We start from the raw sequence: 25,435 nt of genomic DNA, 5'->3' as shown, positions 1-25,435 counted from the left end.
CCAGATTCAACAAAGTCACTGTTTCCTGCAGCTGGGCCCCCTGCTGGGCCTCCTGGAGCCATCAACAGGCTAATATTAATTGTGCCTCTGTGAGGGCTGCCATCAGGAGCATTTCCTAAACTTTTAGGCCAGGGTTTGGTAAACTTCATCTGTACAGAGCTAGATAGTATTTTTGGCTTTGTGGGCCATGTGCTTTCCGCGGAAACTACTCACCTCTGCCTTTGTACTTCGAACACAGCTCTGGGCAGTGCCTCAAAGAAGGGGTGTGGCTTCATTCCAATAAAACTTAAGATTTGTGGACACCGAAATCTGAATTTCAAAATTTTGACAAAATTTTATTCTTCTTTTGATTCCCACCCCCTGCTGCAGCTATTTATCTATTTAGGATTTTATTTATTTATTCATGAGAGACACAGAGAGAGGCAGAGACATAGACAGAGAGAGAAGCAGGCTCCCCTCAGAGAGTCCCATGTGGGACTCAGTCCCGGGACCAGGACCACGCCCTGAGCCGAGGCAGGTGCTCAACCGCCGAGCCACCCAGGCGTCCCTGCTGCAGCTCTTTAAAATGTAGAAGTCATTCTTAGCTTGTGGACTATAAAAAAGCAGGCAACTGGTTGGTTCACCCCGTGTTTTATATCCGAGGTCATTAGCATCCTGTGGGACTCCGTCAGGGAAACTCATTCTGGAAAGTGCTTGCTGAAATTCTGCTCCATTTGTCTAAAGTGCACTTTATTAATAGAGAATCCTTTCTCCTCTCCTGGTTTTCTCATTTGTTCTATCTTATTTATATGTTAGGCCTTTTTTGAAGCCTTTATTAATTTATTTGAGAGAGAGATTGAGAGAGAGAGAGAGTTGTGGAGGGTGGAGCAGAGGGAGAAGGACAAGCAGACTCCAAGCTGAGCACAGAGCCGGAGGCAGGGCTCAATCCCACAACCCTGAGATCATGGCCTGAGCCAAATTCAAGAGTCCACCGCTCAACTGACTTCACCACCCAGGCGCCCTTGTTTAGCTTGTTTTGAAGTGTTGCTTGCTTGGTTCTTATTTGTCTTTTAACGTATCACCATGCAGTCTGCATTTTGTTTGTATTTTTTTGTTTTGGAGAATGCTCCAAGTCTAGTAGGGGATGTTTCAGGACTACAGCTTTTAAAATCTGGGGTCTCTGATACACTTCTCAGGAATTGGGCATTTGCATTTCAGTTGGGGTGTTTTAAAAGATTTTCTAGTACGGGGGCCCCTGGGTAGCTCAGTCAGTTAAGTGTCTGCCTTCAGCTCAGGTCATGATCTCCAGGTCCTGGGATCGAGCCTCGCACTGGGCTCCCTGCTTAGCGGGAAGTCTGCTTCTCCTTTCCTCACTATCTCTCAAATTAAAAAAAAAAAATCTTAAAAAAGGTTGATCCGAAGGGAATGAAGCTAAACCATGGTAATATGATAAGTTGAAGGAGTAATCGTTAAAATAACTAAAGTATATGGGAGACTTGTGTCCCCATGTTGCACCTGCTTTATCTGTATTAACAATTCTGAAAACAATCTTAGGAGGGTAAGTGTTACCATTATCTGCACTCTGCTGATGAGGAAACCGAGTCACAGGTTGGGTCACTTGCCAAGAACCCTTGGTAGAGCGGAGCCTGCTGAGCACACAAGAGGCTAAAATAGGTTTTTGTTTATGCTTTCTTGCTGGAACTGCTACACTGGCTGGTGGTGTTAGTTTTGCCTTGGTTTCTATGAAGACTCTATAAACCTCAGTGAGCACAGAGGAGTATTTCCCCCTACACCTTTGCCACTGTCTTGTTTCTAAAGTGGCTTCTCCATGTAGGTGGGGGTCGTAGCCTACAGAAGTAGCAGTGGGCATGGGTGAAAGGAGATAAAGTCTCTGGTCTAAGGACTGTGTGCTGCGCACACATGCTCCTCTGCATTGCAGGTTCCAGGGAACACAGCATCTGGGTTAAGTCGTGCCTGTTTTTTTTTTTTCCTTTTCCCACTGTGCCCTGAGCTTGCCTTCTTCAGTCCTGGAGTCAGCACATTCTAGCCTTGGCGTTCTTTATATTCTCCGGCATTAGCAGCAGTCCCTGCTTTTGCCTTAGCAACAGAAGACTTTTTTAAGTCAGGGAAGATAATAGGAAATGCAAGAGCTGACCATATTTATATAACATACCTAGGAACAGTTCTGTTTTTGTGGAAGCTTTACCCATGGAGGTTTTCCTCTTTATATCTTTCGTTTTTCCCTTCAAATCTGGAGGACTCCCAGCAGTCAGGGTCTTGTGATTGTAAATTTAATGTGATTCTCATAATAAAATGGTCAGAAATTCTGGGGCTGCCTTGTTATGCCTGGCTTTTGCCTTTTGGTTATTAGTTGGCATGTTTTATGGTCACCGTCTTAGAAATAATTTGCTTGCTGTATCTTTGTTATAATCTCACAGTAATGAGATCCCTCTTAAAATATTAGTTTTTTGGACCATTAAACATTTTTGATAGCAGACTCACCGTCAATCTTCCTGCTTGCCCATTATGAGAAGACAGAGGTTTATCACTGCCTTGAGTTTACTCATTTTCCATGAAAAATTACTGGAATTTGATACAGAACAAGAATGGCATAAATATGTTGTGCTCGTAAACTGCAGGGAATTTTTTTCCCACTTGTTTGAAGGATGAGGTCAGGGGATGAGAATCGTTAAAGATAAATAGGCATCAGCAGTCTCACATGTGTTAGCACATCTGGGTGCTTCTTGTCCTCAGTCCCATCCCAAAGCCCTAGAGGAGAAGTGACAATAGGACCAATGTGACATTGACCACCAAGGTGAGCGTGGAAGTCTTGGAAGCCTTTATCGCGGGTTACTTGAGAACTACTTCTACCTTCTTCTGAACTGTGCTTTGTCCTGGGGTTTGGATCTTTTGGTTACTCAATAAGGATTTACAGCACCCCTATATCATGTACAGTTTGGGATGGCACACTGATACTTGGCTCTTATCCATTATTTTCCGTGAAATTGGTGTCCTGGATAAATGAAATTTTCCATATAACTGAAGTTTAAACTAGGACAGAACCTAAATGACTTTTGAAGGATAATACCATAATACTTCTAACAATTCCAAATATCGAGTTGGTGTCATTTGTTTTTTTTAATAAAACGAGGGGGGATGTTTTAAATTCTTCTTTACATTTGCTTGTAATTATAAGCACCATGCTGAGCATCATTCTTGGAAGCCAGTTATGGTTCTATTAAAAAAAAGTGATGTGGCCTCAGTGTCTTTGGAGGTGAAGCACACTACTTGCCCTTCCACTGAAGGGTGCCAGACGGCTTTATCCCTTGAATTATTATGGCTGTATTGAGGAGGCCTTTGGCTTTCTCACATGTGGTCTTATACCTGTGCTCCAGCAACCTCTTCTACCATCACCATTTCATTTGTCGCTTCTAATTATTTATGGTCTGCAAATCCATTCATTCAGTCAGCAAACTCTTGTTGGGTATGTCATGAGTTGGATACTGGCCTTGAGGGCTAGGATAGTAAAATAGACTCTGCCTGTGCCCTCATGGAGCTTGTGGTGCAGACGAGAAGACACACTACACCAATAAATGTATGACTACAGAATTATGGTAGTCATATGGGAAAAACGTTTTAAGCAGGGGATAAAAGGATCAGATTTGGTGTGTGAGCTGGAATGAGTGCCAGTAAGGGAGGTCAAGAACCCAATACTCATTGCTAGACTCTAGAGGAGGTCTGAGGGTTCCAGTGAATGGGCTCCTGGTCCCTGCATTTTTGACATTTTTTTGGACTGCTCAGAGAAGGTATTGCCTGGCTTCTTTTTTTTTTTTTCTGTCAAGGGCCGGGTAGTAAATATTTTGAGTTTGTGGGCCATATGGTTTCTTTTGCAATTATCCAGCTCTGCCTTTGTAGTGTGAAAGCTGCTATAGGCAATACCTAAATAAATGGCTGCATTCCAATAAAACATATACAAGAATAAGTGGCATGTGGAAATTCGTTGGTTGACCCCTGGCTCCGAGTACACTTTGTTTATGATTTCCATGGTCTTCATTATTGAAGTGGTTGAGCAAGGAAGGAAATGCAATCTCCATGGTTGTCCTTGGCCTCGAGCTGCTCAGAATCATTATGGGAAGATAAATATATACACCTATGAGACCATCAACAAACATTACCAGCAAGATGTAATTAGGCACTGAAATGAAGAATAGAAACAGGAAATGTGATGAAGAGTTTGCTCATCTGCTTGGAATCTGGGTGGCTAGGAGTAATTGTAAAGCCTTCATGGAAAAGGTGGAAGTGGACCTATCATTGCAGACACCTTGAAGGTTAGAGTTCAGTACGACCTAGCCCAACATACTCATTTTACATGCAAGTAAGACAGGGTCCTACTGATCTTAAGGCAGAGCCTGGACAGAAACACGTCTTCTGTTTTCTAAATCTTTGCCCACATATTCTTTCTTACTCAGGTTTGGTCCTCCCACAGGCTGAGAACACTTAAGAAAGCAGATTCATATGAATAGGGACAAGGTATGTGAGTGAGAGCTTCCAAGTTATGGGTTAGAGGCTTCTTTTGTCCTTGAAGGAAGTGATTCGTGAGAGACTGAGAGCAGGATGAGTGGACAGAGTGTGTCTGTCATTTGGGGTGGGAAGGACAGAAAAGGAAAACAGGAGTGGGGTGAGGGGCACCTGGGTGGCTCAGTGATTGAGCATCTGCCTTTGGTTCAGGTCGTGATCCTGGGGTCCTGGGATGGAGTCCCACATCAGGCTCTGCCTGCTTCTCCCTCTGCTTATGTCTCTGCCATTCTTTCTCTCTCTCTTTGTGTCTCTCATGAATAAGTAAATAAAATCTTAAAAAAAAATGTGTGGGGTGGAAAAGCAAGGAGAGGAATGTGAAATGCAGAAGAATGGATAAGGAAAAGTACTCACATGCCCTCAGTAGGAGAAATCCCTGCATTGGGGCATATCCATCCTGTTGAAGAGCACTTGGGCCATCATAAGGAAGAAAGTAGTCTGTATTCTGATATGGGATGATTTCAGTGATGAACAAAAGCAAATCAGAGAACAGTTTGTATGGCCTGTTCCTTTTCAATGTAATGTGTGAGACAAAAACACCCCAAAGAAACTGAAACAGTCAACTCGAAGTTCATGTGTGTGTATTATGCGTGAAAGCTCAGGTAAGGGTCTGGAAAGATGTGCATGAGAATTACCTGTGAGTTTCTCTGATGAGTGGGTTTAAGTATGGACTTCAACATTTTACTCTATTTTGTCATTGTTGGAATTATTATAAGAAGGCTGATTTTTGTTGTAAGACAATAAAAAGTATCAGGTTGTGTGGGAGGCAGGAGGAGGGACTCTGACATTGGACCTGGGAGTTCTCCAAAGGAATTCTCAGAATCAGGGAAGATTAGAGCCAGAGGGGTCTTGCCTCAGTTCAGGGGGTCCCAAACTTGACCAGGGCATTGGAATCACTTGGAAAGCTTAAAAACAAAATATATTCCTGGCTCTATTGCAGACCCACAGTTGTCTCAGGTGATAGGACTGCGGATGTGGATTTTTTTTTTTTTTAAACTTCCCAGGTAACTTTGATCCTGTGTTTGAAGTGTGAGACTTTGGGTGAACCCCTGATTTAGTTTTTCTCCCTCTGTGCAAAGGAGAGAATTAAAGATTTTGATCTGATGGAACCAGCCTCAAGTGCTCTGCTTCCCTGACTCGCAGTTTTCAATGACAGGTCTCCTGATTCAGGTGTTTTCCTAACATTAGCTTTTAGGTATCATCTAAACTTGTTTTTACATTTTGTAGGGAATATTTTTCTTTTAAAAAGATTTTTATTTATCTATTTATTTGAGAGAGAGAGAGAGAGAGAGAGAGAGAGAGAAAGAGAGAGTAGGGGGAGGAGCAGAGAAAGAGGGACAAGTAGACTTAAACTTGTTTTAGGAGTAATCCCTCATAATCCTTCCTTCAAATGAATTCAGACTTGGTCCTCCTATTAAAAAATTGGTAGATCGGAGCTGCTGCAGAAATGGGAGGTTTGGAGCCCTACCTCCTGACCTTGCCATGGGCCCACATGGGCACCCTCCTGGCTCGAGGGGTAGCTTTGAGTAAGCTGTTTGTTCCATCCTGTGATCTCCAGAGTCCAATTTGAAGATGATTGATTTTTTTTCCCTCTCTCCTTCCATAGGTAATCATTCATCAGCTCTAGCTGCTCTGACCTCTCAAATCTTGTTGCCTTCTCCTTCCATGGCCAACCCCTAAATCAAAGTCACCCTGGACTTTCACCTTCTAAGTGGGTTTTTCCATCAACTCTCCCCCCAACCACTGCCAGTTAACTTTTTTATTCACAAATGTGATTGTGTCTCTTCCCCTCCAGCCTCTCAGTGTAAACAAAGAGTGGTTTCTCACTGCATTTTTGGGTTAGGATCAAAATGCGGAGCTTCTCCAAATTTAACTACGGCCACTGTGTTACATTCTCCCATTGGTTGGGAGAACCATGTAAACTTTTTGGTTCCCGAGCTGAGCTTCATTCAGCTTCAGATTTTTGCTGTGGGGTTCCCTCTGCCTAATCCACATTCCCTTCTCCCTGACCAGAATTAAATTCTGCTTCTCTGTCCTTGAGAGTGACTCTAAATGCTTCTGTAACATCCCTCTGCTGGGAAGCACCTGCTAACCTCCCCCTCATAGGACTCTGTGTTTCTCCTCAGCAGTAATCTCAATTCTAATTAGGTAATTCCTGATTAATTAGTTGTTTCCGTCTGTCCTGCCTTAGAAGGTATACTCCATGTGGCTGGGATAGTGTTCACAAATGACGTTGTCAGCTTGTGGCATGGTGCCTTGTATGTAACATAGTAGGTCTTCAATAACTATTTGTCCAGTGCATTCATAATGCCTAGTCTTTGAACAGACCTCATTCTAGTGCTCAGTCCAGGTGAGATGTAGAGGCATCATTGTTAACTCTGTATGTAAGAGCTGGAATTGCCTCCTGTAACATGAGGTAATGAAAGGTCCATTTTTAGAGCCCCATTGTCTAAAGTGGGTTAGTTAGAATGAGAGAGTTAAAGAGTTCTGAGCTTTGCCTTAGTTAGAAACATCACCGGTTATTCTAAATGAACCAAGAACTGAAAAATCTACTCAATGAGTGGGGAAGAGTGTGGGGTGCAGTGGGATCTGGAGGCAGGCTTTGTGTGCTACTGGGGGGGACCCATCGTAATTGGGTTAGTCAGGGGACTGATGGATCCCCAACAAGTGTGTGCCCTAGGGAGAGAAGTGAACTATAGGAAGACAAGCCCTAACCCCATCCCTGGATGCCAGCACACACACACACACACACACACACACACACACACACACACAGGGCTGTTAGCCACCCCCCTGTGGTCATTCTGCAGAGCGACCTTGGGGTGTGTGCCTGGCTGCCTGCCCAGCCTGCCTGCAAGGGATGGGGGAGCCAGACTCAGAGCCCACGGCACAGCAGGGTAATGATGTTCATACCCAACCACCGCTCTCTGGCCAGATCTCCTGTTACCTTCTCTGCTTTTATCTTGTTTGTGCAAATGTAATAACCTGCCATTTAGGTTATTTATACATCTTTCAAACGTCCAGAACCCTGTGGCCATCTAAAAGGGATTTTGCATTTAGAAACTAGATGTAAAGGAACTCGGGGAAATACAGAAGCAGAGCCACTGTTGCAACCTCTTGGGTGGGTCCTTAGCGCCAGGGAGACTGGGATGAGATTTGTCCTCTTGTACTTGCCAAATGGAACCTGTGCTCCACACGATAGTGGTCGCTTTCTGCCCTCAATCTAATCCACATTGCCAGGGCAGAAGGGGGTGGCTGGGCCGATTTTGCAAACAGAAGGACCAAGAAAAGAAAGAAAGCCAGAAAGAGACAAAGAGAGTTAGTACAGAATTTACCATTATGAAGCAGATTTTTTTTTCTTCAGTCCAAGATGCCATTAAAGTTTCTTTTGTTTTTCTTTTTTTAAGATTTTATTTATTAAAAAAAAAAAAGATTTTATTTATTTATTCATGAGACACACACACACACACACACACACACACACACACAGGCAGAGGGAGAAGCAGGCTCCATGCAGGAAGCCCGATGTGGGACTTGATCCCAGGATCACACCCTGGGCTGAAGGCAGACGCTCAACCACTGAGGCACCCAAGAGTCCCAAGGGAGATACTTTTGATTCAAATCATTAAATTTTTTTGGGAGGGGAGGGGAACTGAATCTTGGATTAACCTTCAAGGTGCCAAGGAGTCGGGAACTATGATCAATTTTTAAAGACATTCTTGTTTTATTCTCTTAGCTCCTGGTACTCATTTTAGAAGGAGCTTGCCCTGATGGGCATCTGGTAGTTTGGGGTGGCCACTGTTTTCTTGACACTTAACCCTTCTCCATTTTGTAGAAGGCAGTGGAAACTTCCTCGGTGGGACCTCTCAAACTTCATTCATGCAGAAAAACTCTCTCACTATTCATTATTAAATATTTCCCCCCAGCTCTCAGAAGGACCTTAGGATTTAGTACCACAAACATAATTTCCTTTCTCCCAAGTTTTCAGTGTAAGAGAGTATAAAATCCTGTCTAGCTGGGTGAAGTTTCTGTCCTATGAACTAAATTTACCTCTGTGGAGTCCCGGCTGAGCCTGGTTTTGTGCTGGGACCTCCAGGTGTCTGCAGGTTCCGGCTCCAGTGACCATGGCCTTTAGAGGCTCAGCGAACAGAGTATACCTCTACATCAACTCTGTTACTTAAAGCAAATTAAGAATGCCAAGGACCCGCCTCTGTTTTGCAAATAAAACAAAACCAAAACCAAAAAATGTTTGGCTTTGCATAGAGAAAGGCTTTGAAAAAATAACTCCACATGGGTAATCTGGTGCTATAGCAGAAGGAGCTTGAATATATGCCATCCAATCCTCAGTTGCTTTGTCTTGGTGCTAAGAAATGGCAACTTAACATTTGGATTATAGGAAGGAAGACAGCTATTCAGCAAGCTATTTTCTTCTTTCATTAGGATTTTTCACTTCTATATACATTTAAAATTTTTTCTTAAATTTGAGAATATGTTTTAAGTAAGCTCTCTGCCCAACATGGGACTTGAACTCATGACCCTGAGATCAAGGGTTGCATGCTCTATCAACTGATCCAGCCAGGTCCCCCTGTATAGTGTTTTGGGTTTTTTTGGTTTTTTTTTTGTTTTTTATGTATAGCGTTTTGAACAACAAAGTACTTACATGTTCATATTCTCAATTGATCTTTATAATTGAGTTGAGCAGTATTGTCAACCTCACTTACTAGACAGAAAAAAAAGGAAGTTAAAGCAAAGGTCATACAATAGGACCAACGCTTCATAGCCAGTAGGTCAGGCCCCATGATGGAATCATAGTCTTTGTTTCTCTCTTTCTACTGTGTTGCTCTGACAGGGTTAAAAGAATGCAGGACCGTTAAGATCTTTAATGGGGATGGTGGTGGTGATATTGGGATTGTTCCATCTTTTCTTCTCCTCTGTTCTTGTATAACCCATTCTTGATTTTTGTTCATTTTCCCTCCCCTTTTATTTCTTTCAGCTTGGATTCCTTAGCACCACCACAGCTCAGCTAGAACAGAAGGCCTCAAATCTCATTGGCAAATACCACCATGTTGACCGTGCCACCGGCCAGGTGCTAACCTGTGACAAGTGTCCAGCAGGAACCTATGTGTCTGAGCACTGTACCAACACGAGCCTGCGTGTCTGTAGCAGTTGCCCTGTGGGGACCTTTACCAGGCATGAGAATGGCATAGAGAAATGCCATGACTGTAGTCAGCCATGCCCATGGCCAATGGTTGAGAAATTACCTTGTGCTGCCTTGACTGACCGAGAATGTGCTTGCCCACCTGGCATGTTCCAGTTTAATGGTACCTGCGCCCCCCATACGGTGTGTCCTGTGGGGTGGGGTGTGCGGAAGAAAGGGACAGAGAACGAGGACGTGCGGTGTAAGCAGTGTGCTCGGGGTACCTTCTCTGATGTGCCTTCTAGTGTGATGAAATGCAAAGCATACACAGACTGTCTGAGTCAGAACCTGGTGGTGATCAAGCCGGGGACCAAGGAAGCAGACAATGTCTGTGGCACACTTCCACCCTTCTCCAGCACGACCTCACCTACCCCTGGTACAACCATCTTTTCACACCCGGAGCACATGGAATCCCATGAAGTCCCTTCCTCCACTTATGTTCCCAAAGGTAACTTAACCTCATGAGTTATTTATTTGAAAAAGTCTTTGAGCCCAATGGAACTACCAAAAATGGGCTTGTACCAAGGATACTTTCTTTATTTTGTATATTCCAAAGTCACCCCTTGAAGAAGGGGCCTCCATTTTGTGGTTAATCTGTCTTCTTTGGATGTATTAGAAACATTTAGACTTAGGTTTTCTGTTAGGGGGGATCAAATATCTAAAAACTAGGTCACATCGAGCTTAAAAAGAAAGAACTGAGAGAAATAAGGACAATACATGGCCTTATGTAAGTCACTTCTTCAGGCCTTGGCTTCAAACTTGGCAAATACATGAGTGATTTAGATGTTCAAGCTTCCTTCCAGATTAAAAGCTTTCCAACATGGAATCAATCCTGGATAGACACAGCCAGAAGGAAAGGAGGAAGGAAAAGGGGAGAAAATACCATGATGCCTGGAAGGGAGGGATTAAATATTGAAACCAAGGTGGGTTGAAAAAGGGGAAAGAAAGAAAGAAGCTTCAGGAAACAAGTTTGTAGCTTGTTGAAGATAACTAGCATTTGCATCTGGAAAATGATGTTTAATTTTTTCAAATGATTTTAATTTTATGCTTTTCCATCGAGTATCCTAGTTGTCCTCAGGATTTTGAGCCTCAGGAAGAATACAAAGTTTATTCTTTATTTTCAAATCCTTTTTGATTAATTTTCTTGAAAGGATAGCCAACTGGAGTTGTGCTTTCTAGCATAGTCTTCACGTGTAATTACATTGGACCTTTATGATAGCTCTATAAGGAGGGCCTTACAACCACCAGTTTGAAATGAAGAAACAGGTTCAGAGAGCTCTAGTGACCTGTCTAGGTTTTCTCAGGGACTAATGTAATCCAGGTCCTGTCTCTTGGGACTTGAAATCCCTGGCTCTCACACTCCTTAATGAAGACTGCTTGTGGAAACTTCTCTGAAGGAAGTACACTCAGCTGCCAGCCCAAAACTTATCCCTTAATAATAGATCCTAAGAAAGTCTTGCCTTGTTTTATTCACTGATTAGTCTCACCAAAGCTTTTGCTGGTCAAATTTGGATTTGGGTTTGAGTTCTTTTCCCTAACTTATCATATTCCCAGTTTTTACCATTGTATCTTGAAATGGCCAAAAGGTGGGAGAAGGAGAATAAAGGGATCACATTTGAACTGGTTTTGTGAACAATCAGCACATTTAAGAGTTGACTAGAACCCTGAACATACATGAGTCCACTCTGTATGTGAAACATAGGGGAGCTGCTGTGAAGCTTGGACATTGGATCTGTAAGGATGCCATTGGTTTTGCCCTGAGGATGCAAGTTTAGCTGTGAAGTTTAGTTTTTATCTTCCACATAAAGGTGCTGTTAGAATCTTTATGAAAATGTGCGGTATGATTTATCCGTAAGCTCCAAAGTTCATCTCTTCTTTCATTATCTGGCCTGGCTTGGAGATGAGCAGGAAGCGGAGGAATATACAGATCCCCAGATATAGAAAAGCTCTTCCCCCCTCCTTTTTTCTAGGCATGAACTCAACAGAATCCAACTCTTCTGCCTCTGTTAGACCAAAGGTACCAAGTGGCATCCAGGAAGGGACAGTCCCTGACAACACAAGCTCGGCAAGGGGTGAGGAAGGCATGAACAAGACCCTCCCAAACCTCCAGGTAGTCAACCACCAGCAAGGCCCCCACCACAGACACATCCTGAAGCTGCTGCCGTCCATGGAGGCAACTGGAGGCGAGAAATCCAGCACACCCATCAAAGGCCTCAAGCGGACTCACCCCAGACAGAACTTGCACAAGCATTTTGACATCAATGAACATTTGCCCTGGATGATTGTGCTTTTTCTGCTGCTGGTGCTTGTGGTGATAGTGGTATGCAGTATCCGGAAAAGCTCAAGAACTCTGAAAAAGGGGCCCCGGCAGGACCCTAGCACCATTGTGGAAAAGGCAGGGCTGAAGAAATCCGTGACCCCAACCCAGAACCGGGAGAAGTGGATCTACTATTGCAATGGCCACGGTGAGCCTTCTTTCCTCTTTGCTCACAGATCCCCACCCTGTCTTAGTCCTTGCTGGCTGAAGGAGTGGGAAATGCAAAGTTTCTAGAAGTTCCTGTCTACCAAGTGCTTTTTGATCTAGTTGGGTTATGAAAAATGAGGTGCTCAGCATTTGATAGAATCCATTCGGAGAGCATAACTACTCTGTCCTTTTCTCCCCTGGCACATTTAAAAGAGACTGTTGACAAACCAGAGACCCGAGAATGACCTTTAGGGACTTTGTTTAACTGTCATTTAACAAGTGAGGAGATAGAGTCCTGGGAGCTTTGGCTGTGTCCTTGATCCAGGCTGGTTGTTCTTTCAGATGGATGGGCTTGACTCCACATCTCCTCACTGTTGGGTGCCTTGCTTTTCCAGTTCTAGACTCCTGAAAAATGAGAGGGTAAAAACCCCAACTTGTTTTCATTAAGTTTGCCTTTCTGAATCTGAACCTTGCTTTTCGATTCCCATCACTTTCTCACATGTGCTTTTCCCCTCCTTGTGTTTTTGGGATCTCATTTCTCCCAGGACGTTAGGAAGGTCTTTTAGATTATAGAAACACAAAGCTTAATCTACTGGTTATCATCTGAGGCTGGACCATACATCTTTTACCTAGCAATCAGAGTGTGTTGATACAGGCTAGAATATTTCAATTTTTCCTTTTTTGAAGACAAAAAATAGCTTACAGAACTTGTGCCAATAGCCAAGTTTGGTCTGAAGACCGCAGTTTTTAGCTTGGGGCAGTTAATTCCCTTTCTTTAAATCCTCAATGAGATAGCAACCCAAAGTTTTGATAATTCCCTTCAGTTATCTTTTTCCTTAAAGATACAGGCATAAACCTAACTTTCTAAAAAAGTCGTTTGGCCTTTTTTGCATTGAGTCTTAAAAATGTTTAGACCCTTTCCCCCGGGAACTTAATTTTTGTGAATCCGTCATAAAGGTATAAACCAGAAATACTAAAAAGAAAGATTTAAGCCCAGAGATCTTAAGCTTTTAACTCAGCACTATGTGTAATAAATAAAAATTGGAAATGATCAAAGGCCCAGTTTTAGGAAAATGAATAAGTTAATTATGGCATATCCATATAGTGGAATACTGTGTTGATATTGAAGATTTAATGAAGTTTTTTTTCCCCTTTTTACCCATGATAGGAAAATGTTAATACTAGGTTAAAGGAAAAACAACAAAACCAAACCAGGCTACGCACTTTTTACACTATAATCCTAATTCTCTTAAATCTTTGGGGAAAGGACTGAAAAGAAATATGCCAAAATAAAAATAATATTTCTTCCAGTTTGGTGGGATATGGTGGAATTTATGTATGTTTTTTTCTTCATTAGTTTTCTTTTCCCCAGATTTTCCATAATAAGGATATGAGATTTTTATAATCAGAAATTTAGAGAAAGTTAAAAAAAAAAACCCAACAATTTTATCTTGCTCCTTTTGCTAGTCTGTGTGAATGACCAAACCAGGTGAAAATCAGACTGAGGCCAACATCCCACCTGTGATAGAGCCTATGTAGACTTGAATAAAACAGCTCTTTGCTGGCAACTCAGTGGGGGAAAGAATGCTTCAATTCTCCCCTCCTTTTTAGTGAATTGGACATAATTTCAGACTGGGAAAATTTGCAATAGTACAAAGAATACTGATATATACCTGTGCTCAGATTGAAGTATTGTTAACTTTTGCCCTTTTGCTTTATTATTTGCCTTTTTTACATAAAAATACATACAGATTTCATATTAAGACATGTATAACATACACTAGTTTGTTACATATAATATGCTATGTAGCATATGTAGTATATATAATGTAATGTATATATAGTATATGTAACATAATGTTTTAAAAAATATTTTATTTATTTATTTGAGAGAGAGAGCATGAGTGAGGTGAGATGGGCAAAGGGAGAGGGAGAGGCCCACTGAGCATGGAGCCCAATTTGGGGCTCGATCCCAGGAGTCCCCCCTATAATCCCAGAGTCCCAGGATTGAGCCTCCCATCAAGCTCCCCGCTCAGTGAGGAGTCTGTTTCTCTCTCTGACCCTCTCTCCTCTTGTGCTGTCTCCCTCACACACACTCTCTCAAAATAAATAAATAAAATCTTTTGAAAAAAGATATTCATCACTTTATTATAAAATAATAAATGCTTTGCGTTAGATGATTTTGCCCAATATAAGCTACTCATGAGTTTAAGACTAGGCAAAGCTGTGATGTTTGGTAGATGAGGTGTATTTTTAAAAAAATTTTATTTATTTATTCATGACACATACAGAGAGAGAGAAGCAGAGACACAGGCAGAGGAAGAAGCAGGCTCCACGCAAGGAGCCTGAGGTGGGAATGGATCCCAGTACCCCAGGATTATGCCCTGAGCCGAAGGCAGATGCTCAGTCGTTGAGCTATCCAGGCATCCTGAGGTGTATTTTTTTGTAACTGAGAATAATGGGTTAGATGCATCAAATGTGTTTACAACTTACTGTATTAAATGATATTTTCAACCCGTAATGAGTTTATCAGGATGTTACCCCATCATAAGTCAAGAAAGATCTGTATACATAAATACAGACATAGAATACTTTTTCTTTTTTTTTTTTAAATTTTTAATTTTTATTTATTTATGATAGTCACAGAGAGAGAGAGAGGCAGAGACACAGGCGGAGGGAGAAGCAGGCTCCATGCACCGGGAGCCTGGTGTGGGATTCAATCCCGGGTCTCCAGGATCGCGCCCTGGGCCAAAGGCAGGCGCCAAACCGCTGCGCCACCCAGGGATCCCTAGAATACTTTTTCTGAATCATTTCATGGCTGACCCTTTAATGCCTAGATTCTTCAGTATTTATTTCCCAACAATAAAGACAGTCTCTTTAAAAAACATAGTTATTTCAACCCCAATAAATTTAACATGGATACAATATTTTATTTTTTTAAAGATTTTATTTATTTATTCATGAGAGACACACAGAGAGAGAGAGGCAGAGAGATAGAGGAAGAAGCAGGTTTCTCGCAGGGAGCCTGATGTGGGACTTGATCTCAGGACCCTGGGATCACGTCCTGAGCCAAAGCCAGATGCTCAACCGCTGAGCTACCCAGGCATTCCAGGATACAATATTTTAATACACTGTCCATATTCCAGTATTGCCAGTTGACCAATTAAAGCCCTCAATCGATAGCATCCCTTTTTCCTCTGATCTAGGATCAGCCTAGGATAAGTTATTTCACTGAATTGCCCTTTTAAGTGGTCAGTCAGAACACTCCTCTGATCTATCTAATTAGGAGAAAGTTAGCAGAGAACATCCTGCTGGACTTGTAAACGTCTGAAACTCTCCTCCCACCTTATTAAAGAAGTGACTCCCTTTCTCTAGTGGTTGCACTTAACGGATTAGATCTCAGTCAGCTGTTATTTCTAAAAGCTGTTTTACAGCAGAGTTGTCAGAGTTGTCAGAATTCTTGAGAACACCATGAGTTGTAGAAGTAAAGCTGGTCCAGCAGCAGAAAGCAGCCTAATACGATGACCTGAGCCATTCTGGTGTCCACCGTCACCTTGTAAACTGTGCCTGTGTCCTTGAAACCATATCCTGTTTCGTAAAAGGAATCGAAGTGCCAAGTCAAACAAAGCCCAACCATCCCTCCTATGATAGCAGTACCTGGGCAGTATGCTTTTCCAGCTAAATCACAGTAGTCTCATTCAGGTGCAATGAGCTCTTCCCATAGTTTAACCTTCTCTCCTTGGTTTTTGCATTGCAGGTTTATATATGAGGTGTTTTTTTTCTAAGGAAATTCTCCTCTTTCCTAGTTGCTATTCTCAAAGGTACAACCAGGTAAAATCCTATTAAAAAGAGAGGTTCTGTTTAATAAAAACCGTCCCAGGGGATCAGGAGATGCCTCTAGAAACAATACCCGTTTGATCTGATCATAGTGAGTCCTGGGCACCAGATGATCTTGTATAAAAAGATCTTTTCTGTGATCCTCATCCATTTCACACCGAATTGTTCATGAGGATGAGAGTGGGGATAAAATCACCTAGCTCTGGGGCATGCTCTGTAAGAGGTCATGGAGGACCTCACTTAACCCTTCCTCCCTTTGGCAGACCTGGCCACGCATGGCCCTGAGTGCCTTATAGACCTTTAGCACTCTAAAGCTGGGCCATTGGTTCCCATTGTTGTCACCAACAAGAGACTCTTCTTTATTAGGCCCCACTTACCCATCTTCACCTACCATGGATTTAGGGCTTTTAAAGTTTGAACTCTACAAAACTGCAATCCTACTTTCATGGAATGCTAATGTTGGAAACATCAGATGAGACACTACGTGACCAGGAGGATTGAAGAGCGAAGGTGCTGGGGTACCTTGTATACTTCCTTCTTTTCTAAACTCATAACAATTTTATGTCTGGTAGGTCTGGACTGTATTGCGGTTTCCCATAATATATCTACTGCAGTAACAGACTTAGAAGTCCCTTTAGAATTTTTATACACAAAAGTCTATGTAGGAGTTTATTACCGGGTCCAAGCATCATCAAGATGTAAGTCTTGTTAAGGCTCCATTTGCCATATTTTTGTCATTTTTAAAAACGTTCTTTCTGTAGTATAACCCCAACACAATGAAGCAAGTGGTAGGTCCAAGAAGTTCCATTTAAAGTCAAGAAGAGTATGGGTTCACATTTAGTTGGGAGGTTACATGAGAAACAATAGTTTTTATTTGTTTTGTCACAAAAGGCACAAAAGTAGAGATAATGAAACTCAGTTTTTTTTTTTTTTTTTTTTTACCCAACTGGCCACACATTGCAATGCATAAGGCTCGGATGATCTCAAAATAGTTGTGCCCTTCACTTTCTGGTAACCAGAGAAGATCAAGAACTGTGGTCCAGTCCACCTCGAGAACCGGATGGTTGAGAATGGCAGTCGGACGCTGCTCTCTCTTTGCTGTTCCTTTACAGGCCATTTCTATTTACCTTTCCTTCCCATTTTCCTCTTCTCTCTCTCCTTTCCCTACTTCTCTCTCTTCTTCCTTCGTTCCCCCCTTCTCTTCAACTCTTTGCAGAAGGTGTGAAGTTGGCTTCCTGGGCAACCTATTGCCCAAGGGATTTGGAGGGGAAATTTGAAAAGCCAGTTGAGGAGTAGTAGTCACTCTGAAAATGCTTGTACAGAGAAGAGGAAAATCGCTAAAGAGGAGGGCCCTGCAAGGTGATACAAGGGGCCAGCGATGAGCAGTATGTCTCCCCGATCATATTCCCTTTTTCTCTTAGACTTCAGAAAAATGAGGAATAAAATTAAATGAGGGGAAAAGGAATTGGATTGATCTTGTTTTCACTGAGCTTAGTTCCTGATTAGCCCGTCCTTAGTCCCATGTCTTGAGGAGATACTAAACATTTGGCAGGGGCAGTGATCCCTTTGGGTCTAGCTACTTCAAGCACGTGACATATAAGGATAGCAGCATGTCCTTTTTTTTTTTTAAGATATTGTTTTTTTGACAGAGAGAGAGAGAGAGACAGAGAACATAAGCAGAGGGAGGGGCAGAGCGAGAGGGAGAAGCAGATGCCCTGCTGAGCAGGGAGCCTGATGCAAGGCTTGATCTGAGGCCCCTGGAATTGTGACCTGAGCCAAAGGCAGACGCTTAACTGACTCACTACCCAGGTAGATACCCCAAAGGTATCTCCTTTGAATGGACTGCAAAAGTGATAGTGGAAGCAGCTGGTGTGCTGTTTCTCAAGCAGATTGTTTTGTAACCCAGTGGCCAAAGGGTAAAGGACTCAATCTGTAGAACCAAGTTCTAAGATGCTATTTCTTTCTTTCTTTCTTTCTTTCTTTCTTTCTTTCTTTCTTTCTTTCTTTCTTTCTTTCTTTCTTCTTTCTTTTAGAAGATTTTATTTATTTATTCATGAGAGACACACACAGAGAGAGGCAGAGACACAGGCAGAGGGAGAAGCAGGCTCCATGCAAGCAGGCTCTAGGATCACGCCCCAGGCCGAAGGCGGCCCTAAACCGCTGAGCCACCCAGGGATCCCTACGATGTTATTTCTTAATTCCTATAGTTCTTATTGTCTGGCACCGTTTAACTGTTTGTATGTGGTTTGCTTCCTCACATTGCTTATAGGTTCTTAAAGAGCAGACCCTGGGTTTTTGTGTGTCCCCATGCCAGGTCAGTAGCATGGGGACCTAGGAAGGGTGGTCGGGAGCCCAGCTGGCCCATATGGTAGCCACCTGAGCTATTTAATTTAAAGGTAAAATGAACTAAAATTAAAAACTCAAGACCTCTGTCGTGCCACAGTTCAAATGCTCAAGAGCTACATGTGGCTAGTAATTACCCTATTGGACAGGACAGATATAAAGCATTTTCATCATAAAAGTTCTACTAGATAACACTAATCTAGAGCAACTATGAACTAATTAATCTACTTAATCCTTTTCAAGGTTGGATTGTTTTCAACCCATTGAACTGTTGGATTTTTTTCCCTTTTGACTTATAATGGTATTTGGTGCTAGGGATTTAACATGGATCTTAAGGTGGGTTATTTATACAAAATTGCCATAGATGCCAAGAATTATTATTCAGAGGTAAAAGGGACTTCCGTGATAGCAATGCTTTAAAATATGCAGAAACCAGCTACCAAAAATTACCAATATTATTCCATTTGATTTGCTTCTTCAAAATGGAACACTTTGGCCCATAGACACTGGGGAGCTGGGTGATGTGAAGAGAGAGAAAACAGCTAACTCATGAATGCCTCCATGCTTGTGTGTAAACAAAATGGAAGTGGCTTAGTCTGGTGGGTGGCCTTCCGCAGAGAAGCATATGGGGAGTCCTGTGGTTGGGTCAGAGGTGAGAGTGGCAGGGGTAGTGGAGTTAAGGGGGTTTTGGGAAGAAAGCGACACCACAGACTAGAAATGGCAGCAATAAAGCTGGGTTCTCAAATTCTAGATTTGCCATTCCCTGTTCATTCCCTGCCATTCCCTGTTAAGGCCTTTTACTTCTCTGGGTCTCTGTTTATAAGGTTAGAAAAAAGGTATTATCATATGCACTTAAGAGCAAAGACGGGAATCTGCTTTCACTTACTAGCTACGTGGTCAAGGTCCAATTATTATTATTATTTTTAAAGATTTTACTTATTTATTTATGAGAGACAGAGAGAGAGGCATAGACACAGGCAGAGAGAGAAGCAGGCTCCATGCAGGGAGCCTGACATGGGACTTGATCCCAGGCCCCCAGGATCACATACCCGGCCGAAGGCAGGCGCTACACTGCTGAGCCACCCAGGGATCCCCAAGGTCCAATTATTTAACCACTCTGTGCCTCATTTTCCTTATGTCTAAAATCGGACTCAATAGTACATGGTTTGTTGTGAGAGTTAACTAAGTGTACCCAGTGCCCAGTATGTTGCTGGCCACATGGCCAGTGGTCCGTCAGTACTAGTGGTGATGAGGGTGGTAGAGATGACTCATCATCACCACCTCCGACTTCTCTGGTAATCTCTCGGTTTGTTTCCTGATTCACTCACGGAAAGAATGACCATGAAAAAAGCAGAAGTAGTCTCCTTTATAATGCATGCAGCTGTACTTACTGAGGGGCAAATCTTCCACCTTAAAAGAGCCTACTGGAAATGTGGTTTTTTCCTCCAAGCTGGGGATGGGGTATTATTGGTTTAATTAATCTATTATTGTAGGTGATGCTGTCTCAAATGGCAGAAAAAGCCTCCTAGATAATCGAATAAAACTCCTTATTGGCTTTATAGTTGGATGTAGATTTATCCTTTCTGTAGTAATATAGTCTCTAACTTGTATCAGGGTCAGCAAGCTAGGAAGTATTTTATTGAAGTTTGTTTATTTATTTATTTAGATTTTATTTATTTATTTATTTATTGAGAGAGAGAGAGAGGGAGAGAGAGAGAGAATCTCAAGCAGGCTTTATGCTGAGTGGGAGCCCAACACAGGACTCAATCTCAGGACCCCGAGATCATGACCTGGGCCCAAATCAAGAGTCAGGCACTCAACCAACTGAGTCACCCAAAGGTTCCAGCTAGGAAGTGTTTTAAACTTTGAAGGTCGTACAGTCTATGTTACCGTACTCTGCTCTGCTTTAGTATGAAAATAGCCATAGGCAACATGTAAATGATGGATGTGGTGTGTTCCAATAAAACTTATAGAAATCAGGGGCTTGACCTGCAGGTTATAGTTTGCCAGTCCCTGGATCTGTGTACCATAGCATCGTCTCTTAGCGGCTCTTGTCTCCTGCTTCCCCGTGGCTCGTATGGCTTGGAGAAAACAGTCTGGTTCTCCTTGGAGAGCTTCTTGAATTCTAGCCACTAGTGTTCCACCTTATATTTAGCAGTAACTGTTTCCTAGTCTGCCGAGTGCTGGAGGGATAAGTTATAAAACAGGACTGTCAGATATGTGTGGGAGTGAGAGAAAGGTGGCAGTTTATCCTGTATTTTGCTTAAAAATTGCTGCTCCATACTTCCCCCATCTCCTCCTGAAAGATACTAGTTTCTACCAGGAGACCTCAGTCTTACTCTCCTGGGTCTATCTCACAGGGGCACCTGACACACGCTTGTCACAACTTGCCTCTCAGGCAAACTGGAGCCATAGAAGAGGGGGAGAGAGAGTAGCTTGGGGTGTAATTGGCCTGCTTAACTTCTGTCTGTTTGCTCAGGGAACCGATATTCTTTGAATGGAGAGAGGGGCCAAGAGGAGCAGTAGATAGACACAACCAGCTATAGACTCCAGAGCACTCCTGCTGTCCTCAGAGAGGAGCCTAGCGAGTGAACTGTTGTATCTTCTTAGTTCAAGTGCTGTTGAGGACAGTTGGAAGGGAGGCATGCTGGGTAAGGAGATCCAAAATCCAGTCCTTGTGATAAGTATGAGCTGGTTGAGCAGAGCCCTGGGGGTATGCTTCAAAGGCTGGATCCCAGTCTGCAGGAGGAGCCCTGGCAGCAGAAACGACATTGGACTATGAGACCTGAAGTCCAGCTTTGGTTCTTCTACTAAAAGGCTGCATGATCCTGGGCAGAAGACTTGCTCTCTTTGAATCTCAACTTTGTAAAATGAGGAAACTTGAACCCCTCACAACAGGTCACCCGATTTTGATCCATGTGACCCTTTCACTGTAACCAAGTCCACTGCTGTCACGCTGCTTGTCTGTCCTGGGAAACACTGCCCTGATTGATACTGCAGTGTGCTGTAGAGTGGGGTACAGGGGCTCCCAGGCAGAGATTAGAGAGGTCAGGCTTAACCCCAAACTGATGCCAAAGAAGGACTGTCTGTGTGCTCACCGCCACTTGGAAGAGCTTTCCCTCATGTTTCCCATAGAGTAAGGTCAGGACTGAAAATTTCCACTGAAGTCAGGACAGGTGGGTGGGGAGGCCCAGGAGAACGTGCAGTAAGTGTGCATACTTTTAGGGAGAGAGGAGACATTTCTGTAGCACGGTAGAGATCGAGCAGCTAGTTATAGGACTACTTCTGAGTCTTTCAGTTCCTTCAAGTGTGTCACCTTGATTGCAGTGGAGAAGCTGTGCTCTAGGCTCTCGTGCGTTTCTGAATTTTTATGCTGAGGGGTACCTTGGTTTCCTCATATGGGCCAGGGAGCCCCAGCCACAAATGGAACTCCTGAGGACAGCATTGCACGGGTCACAAGGGAGGGCATACTTGGGAAATGCTTTCCTGCTTTGGAAAAATTACCCAACTCACACTGGCTGGCAGGAGGCCAGCAGCTCATATAAACCGCTCAAGAGTGGGCAGCTTCTAGGATACATGTGCTGAGTGCCCCCTCTCCCTCTAGCTAAATATCAATAAAGAGGTTCAGACTTGCTATACTGAAACCCTCTTTAGCTCTCCTATATTCTCATTAGTTATTAGCTTGTTAGTGTGAGCATTACTCTCCCCTGTAAAGAAGTTCTTAAATGACACGTTGAACCACAGATCCATGTATCTTTATAATTCATTGGGGACTTTGTGCTTGAAACTTTACAAGGTAATCTAACAGTAATCCTAGAGGATGGGGGGAACTGTCACTCATATAAGAGTGGAAGGCTGGAGTTACAGAAAGAATTATTTCACTTCCCGAGAGCAATATTCAAGTCTGGTTTCACCTGCGGGGAATAGGACAGGTGTCCAGCCTGGCCCTCTGAGATCCAGGAAGAGCTCTTGTCCACAGGATTTGTCTTTAGCCAGGACAGCCATGAATTTCTTCTAGGAAAAAAAGTTGCTATGAGAGATACTAGATTGCAGAGGAGCTATTCTCCATCTTAGTTTACATATTTCTCCCTCTCTGTTTGGGCTTTTGCTAGATTATCTCCTGTTTGAGAGTTGTTGTCCAGATGGTGAATTATTTTCCTCAAGAGAAACTCAATGGCCAATCTCCCTGATTCTGAATTAGGTGTACTTTGGCTGAAATAGGGGACAATAGGATCTGGATAAACGTTACCTGTTTGTGACCAGGTTTACCTTTAAGGCATTCCAAGGCAAAAAAAAAAAAAAAAAAAAAAAAAGGAAGGAAAATGAAAGAAAGAAAGAAAGAAAGAAAGAAAGAAAGAAAGAAAGAAAAGATTAAGAAATTTCAAGCATGACTCATTATTAATCTGCTTAACTTCTGTTGTTTTTCATTTAATTATATGTATGTGAACACTGAGTTCAAGGTACTGTCCTAGAACTAGGCTTTAGTAACATACAGGGTGTTTGTTTTAGTTTTCTTTGGGGAAAGCTGCAAGCTGAAGATCATGGAGAATTGTGTGTGTGTGTATTTCTAATCCATCCTTTTTTTTTTTTTTAATTTATTCATGAGAGAGACAGAGCAGAAACATAGGCAGAGAGAGAAGCAGTCCTCACAGGAAGCCTGATGTGGGACTGGATCCCTGGACCCTGGGATCACGCCTTGAGCCGAAGGCAGACGCTCAACCACTGAACAACCCAGGTGTCCCTAATCCATCCTTTTACAGAAGCTAAAACTGAGTCCCAGGGAAGAACCGTGACTTACCCAAGGGTTACATGGCCAGCAGGGTTAGAGAAGAGACTAGGGCTGAGTCTCCTGACTCCTGGGACAGTGCTTTTTAGATTTCCCATGTTGCTTCTCTGCTCAAAGGACTACAGGGTTCTGCTCAGTACAGAGGGTGTGGTGGTTTGAAAGCAATTACTCCATCTCTTGAAAGACAGAGTGGAGGGGTGGTTTGCCTGTGAGGCTACTGGGGGCTGAGGCTGGGGGAGCAAAAGAACTCTTAGCTGTTTGGCCTCAGGGACTGAGGAGGGCATGAAGGAGAAAGAGATGGAGGCGCGTTTCGGAGGGGGACATCCTCTGGCTTGTTTCTCCCTGGATTGCCTTCATGGGAATGGTGCTGTCCCTAGGTGCTCATTCAGGGTTGGGGGGCAGAGGTCATGGTGGTTCTCGGCTGCCTTTGCCCACCATCATAATTGGATGATTTCAGACTAGGGGAGGTGAAGGAGCCGATGGCTGGAGATGAATCAGATCTTGGCTGCAGGTGAAAGTAGAGAAATGCTTAAGGCTCTTACAGTCTACACAGAACCTTCCCACCTTGACCTTGAGAGGCAAAATCATCCCCTCTTCACTTATCCTTTCTTTACACTCTCTTAACCCGTCTCTCAGGCATTTAGCGCCTTTCTGGTTGCTCTTGACATTCTCAGACTTCAACTCAGTTTTATTTGCGGATGTCCTTGTCCAAGATTATTCTATAGGCAAATTGCTCCAAGGGAACCTGTGGAAGGCCTTATTACTGACACACTAGTTTGGGGGAAGAGAGAGAAATGACACTTCATGGTTATTGAAGGCTTACTGTATGCCAGGCAGCATTCTGTAGGATTTGTATGTACTCTCTTATTTTAATTCTCATGATGACCTTCTAATGTCAGGGTCATGCCCGTTTTTCGTATTAAGAACGGAGGCACAGAAGGATTACATGACCTGACAGGTCACATCTCAAGTCCGTGGGGAGCCAGGACTGGCCCTCAGGCAGTCAGCCTTGGATTCTGAGCCGGTATCTAGTGTGCAGCACTGCTGCTCACCCGTGTCTCTCCATTGGTCGGAGGAGGAAGGGTGGGGTGTGGGCAGACAGCTGAAAACTAGGCTATTGAAAACAAATCATTATAGCAGATTTTTCTTTCCATTTGTCTCCTTTCCTATGACCCGCATGAAGGGGAGTATGGGTTGGTGGAAGACATATTCTAAAGATTTATGTTCAAAGAAGCAACCAAGGGACGCCTGGGTGGTTCAGTGATTGAGCATCTGCCTTCAGCTCAGGGTGTGATCCCGGGGTTCTGGATCAAGTCCTGCATCAGGCTCCCCACAGGGAGCCTGCTTCTCCCTCTGCCCATGTCTCTGCCTCTCTCTCTCTCTCTCTGTGTCTCTCATGAATAAATGAATGAAATCTTAAAAAAAAAAGATTTATGTTAAAAGAAGCAACCAAGACTCAAGAAAGACAGGGTTGGTAACACTTTGCTTAGTCCTGGGAGGCAGCATGGTGCAGAGACATAAGGGCCGATGGGATGAGTCTGATTGACCTGGATTTTGACTCTGTGCCCTCACTAGGCAACTGTGCCAAGCTACTGAACCTCTTCTCAGTTTTCCTATCTGGAATGTGGACATAATCCTGTCTCATGGGGTTGTTTATGAAGCTCAAATGAGATCATATGTAATATTGATAAAGCTGCTTGCTCGCCTTTTTTTTCTTTGTCTCTTTCCTCATAGAAAGGTCAGGACGTTGAGGTATACTAAGCATTCCTGGAGAACTAAGGTCAGGGTGGAGGGGCGGTTGTACTGATTTTCAACCCAAGTAGAACTCCATCAGAGGTGAGACTTAATGAGTCCTATAGGCCAGGAGAAATGGCTACAGAGAAAACACCTCTACTAAGAACATTGGCCGTAGCATGTCTCAGCCTAATTGATGTACAAAGACAGCTTGAGAGGAACTGACTGTGTGGCACATGGCATCTGATTGTCAGATGTTCTCAAGGGTGAGAGGAAGAAATTCTGCTCGCTCCCACTTGCTCCTGTGAGGAGCACTGCTGAGGAGACGGTGCAGCCTGGAGCCATGGGAGAGGGGCACACACCATACTCGGGGGCAAGTGCAGTGGGGCAGTGTTGGCTGAGGGAAGCTGTGCCAAGGGAAGGAGCTTGTGCAGCCCAGTTGTGCTCACTGGTACGATGAAGGTCTGGGATTCAAGTATCTCCAACGTCTTCCATTCTAAAACCCTATCATTCGGTGCCG

At 43.3% G+C, this 25,435-nt stretch overlaps 1 protein-coding gene across 1 annotated transcript in view; it reads left to right on the top strand.

Annotated features, from left to right (window-relative positions):
- The window catches only part of TNFRSF21 (TNF receptor superfamily member 21), a 69,110-nt gene that overhangs the window by 9,799 nt on the left and 33,876 nt on the right, over window positions 1-25,435 (top strand). Inside the window, exons 2-3 of the mRNA XM_072733630.1 lie at window positions 9,548-10,199; window positions 11,722-12,216. Coding sequence (XP_072589731.1) covers window positions 9,548-10,199; window positions 11,722-12,216 — 1,147 coding nt within the window. The remainder of the gene's footprint in view (window positions 1-9,547; window positions 10,200-11,721; window positions 12,217-25,435) is intronic.

This window comes from Vulpes vulpes, chromosome 1 (assembly GCF_048418805.1).
Source record: "Vulpes vulpes isolate BD-2025 chromosome 1, VulVul3, whole genome shotgun sequence".
Classification (NCBI taxonomy): Eukaryota; Metazoa; Chordata; class Mammalia; order Carnivora; family Canidae; genus Vulpes; species Vulpes vulpes.
The sequence above is the reverse complement of the archived record's forward strand: the minus strand, read 5'-3'. Positions and strand labels throughout refer to the sequence as shown.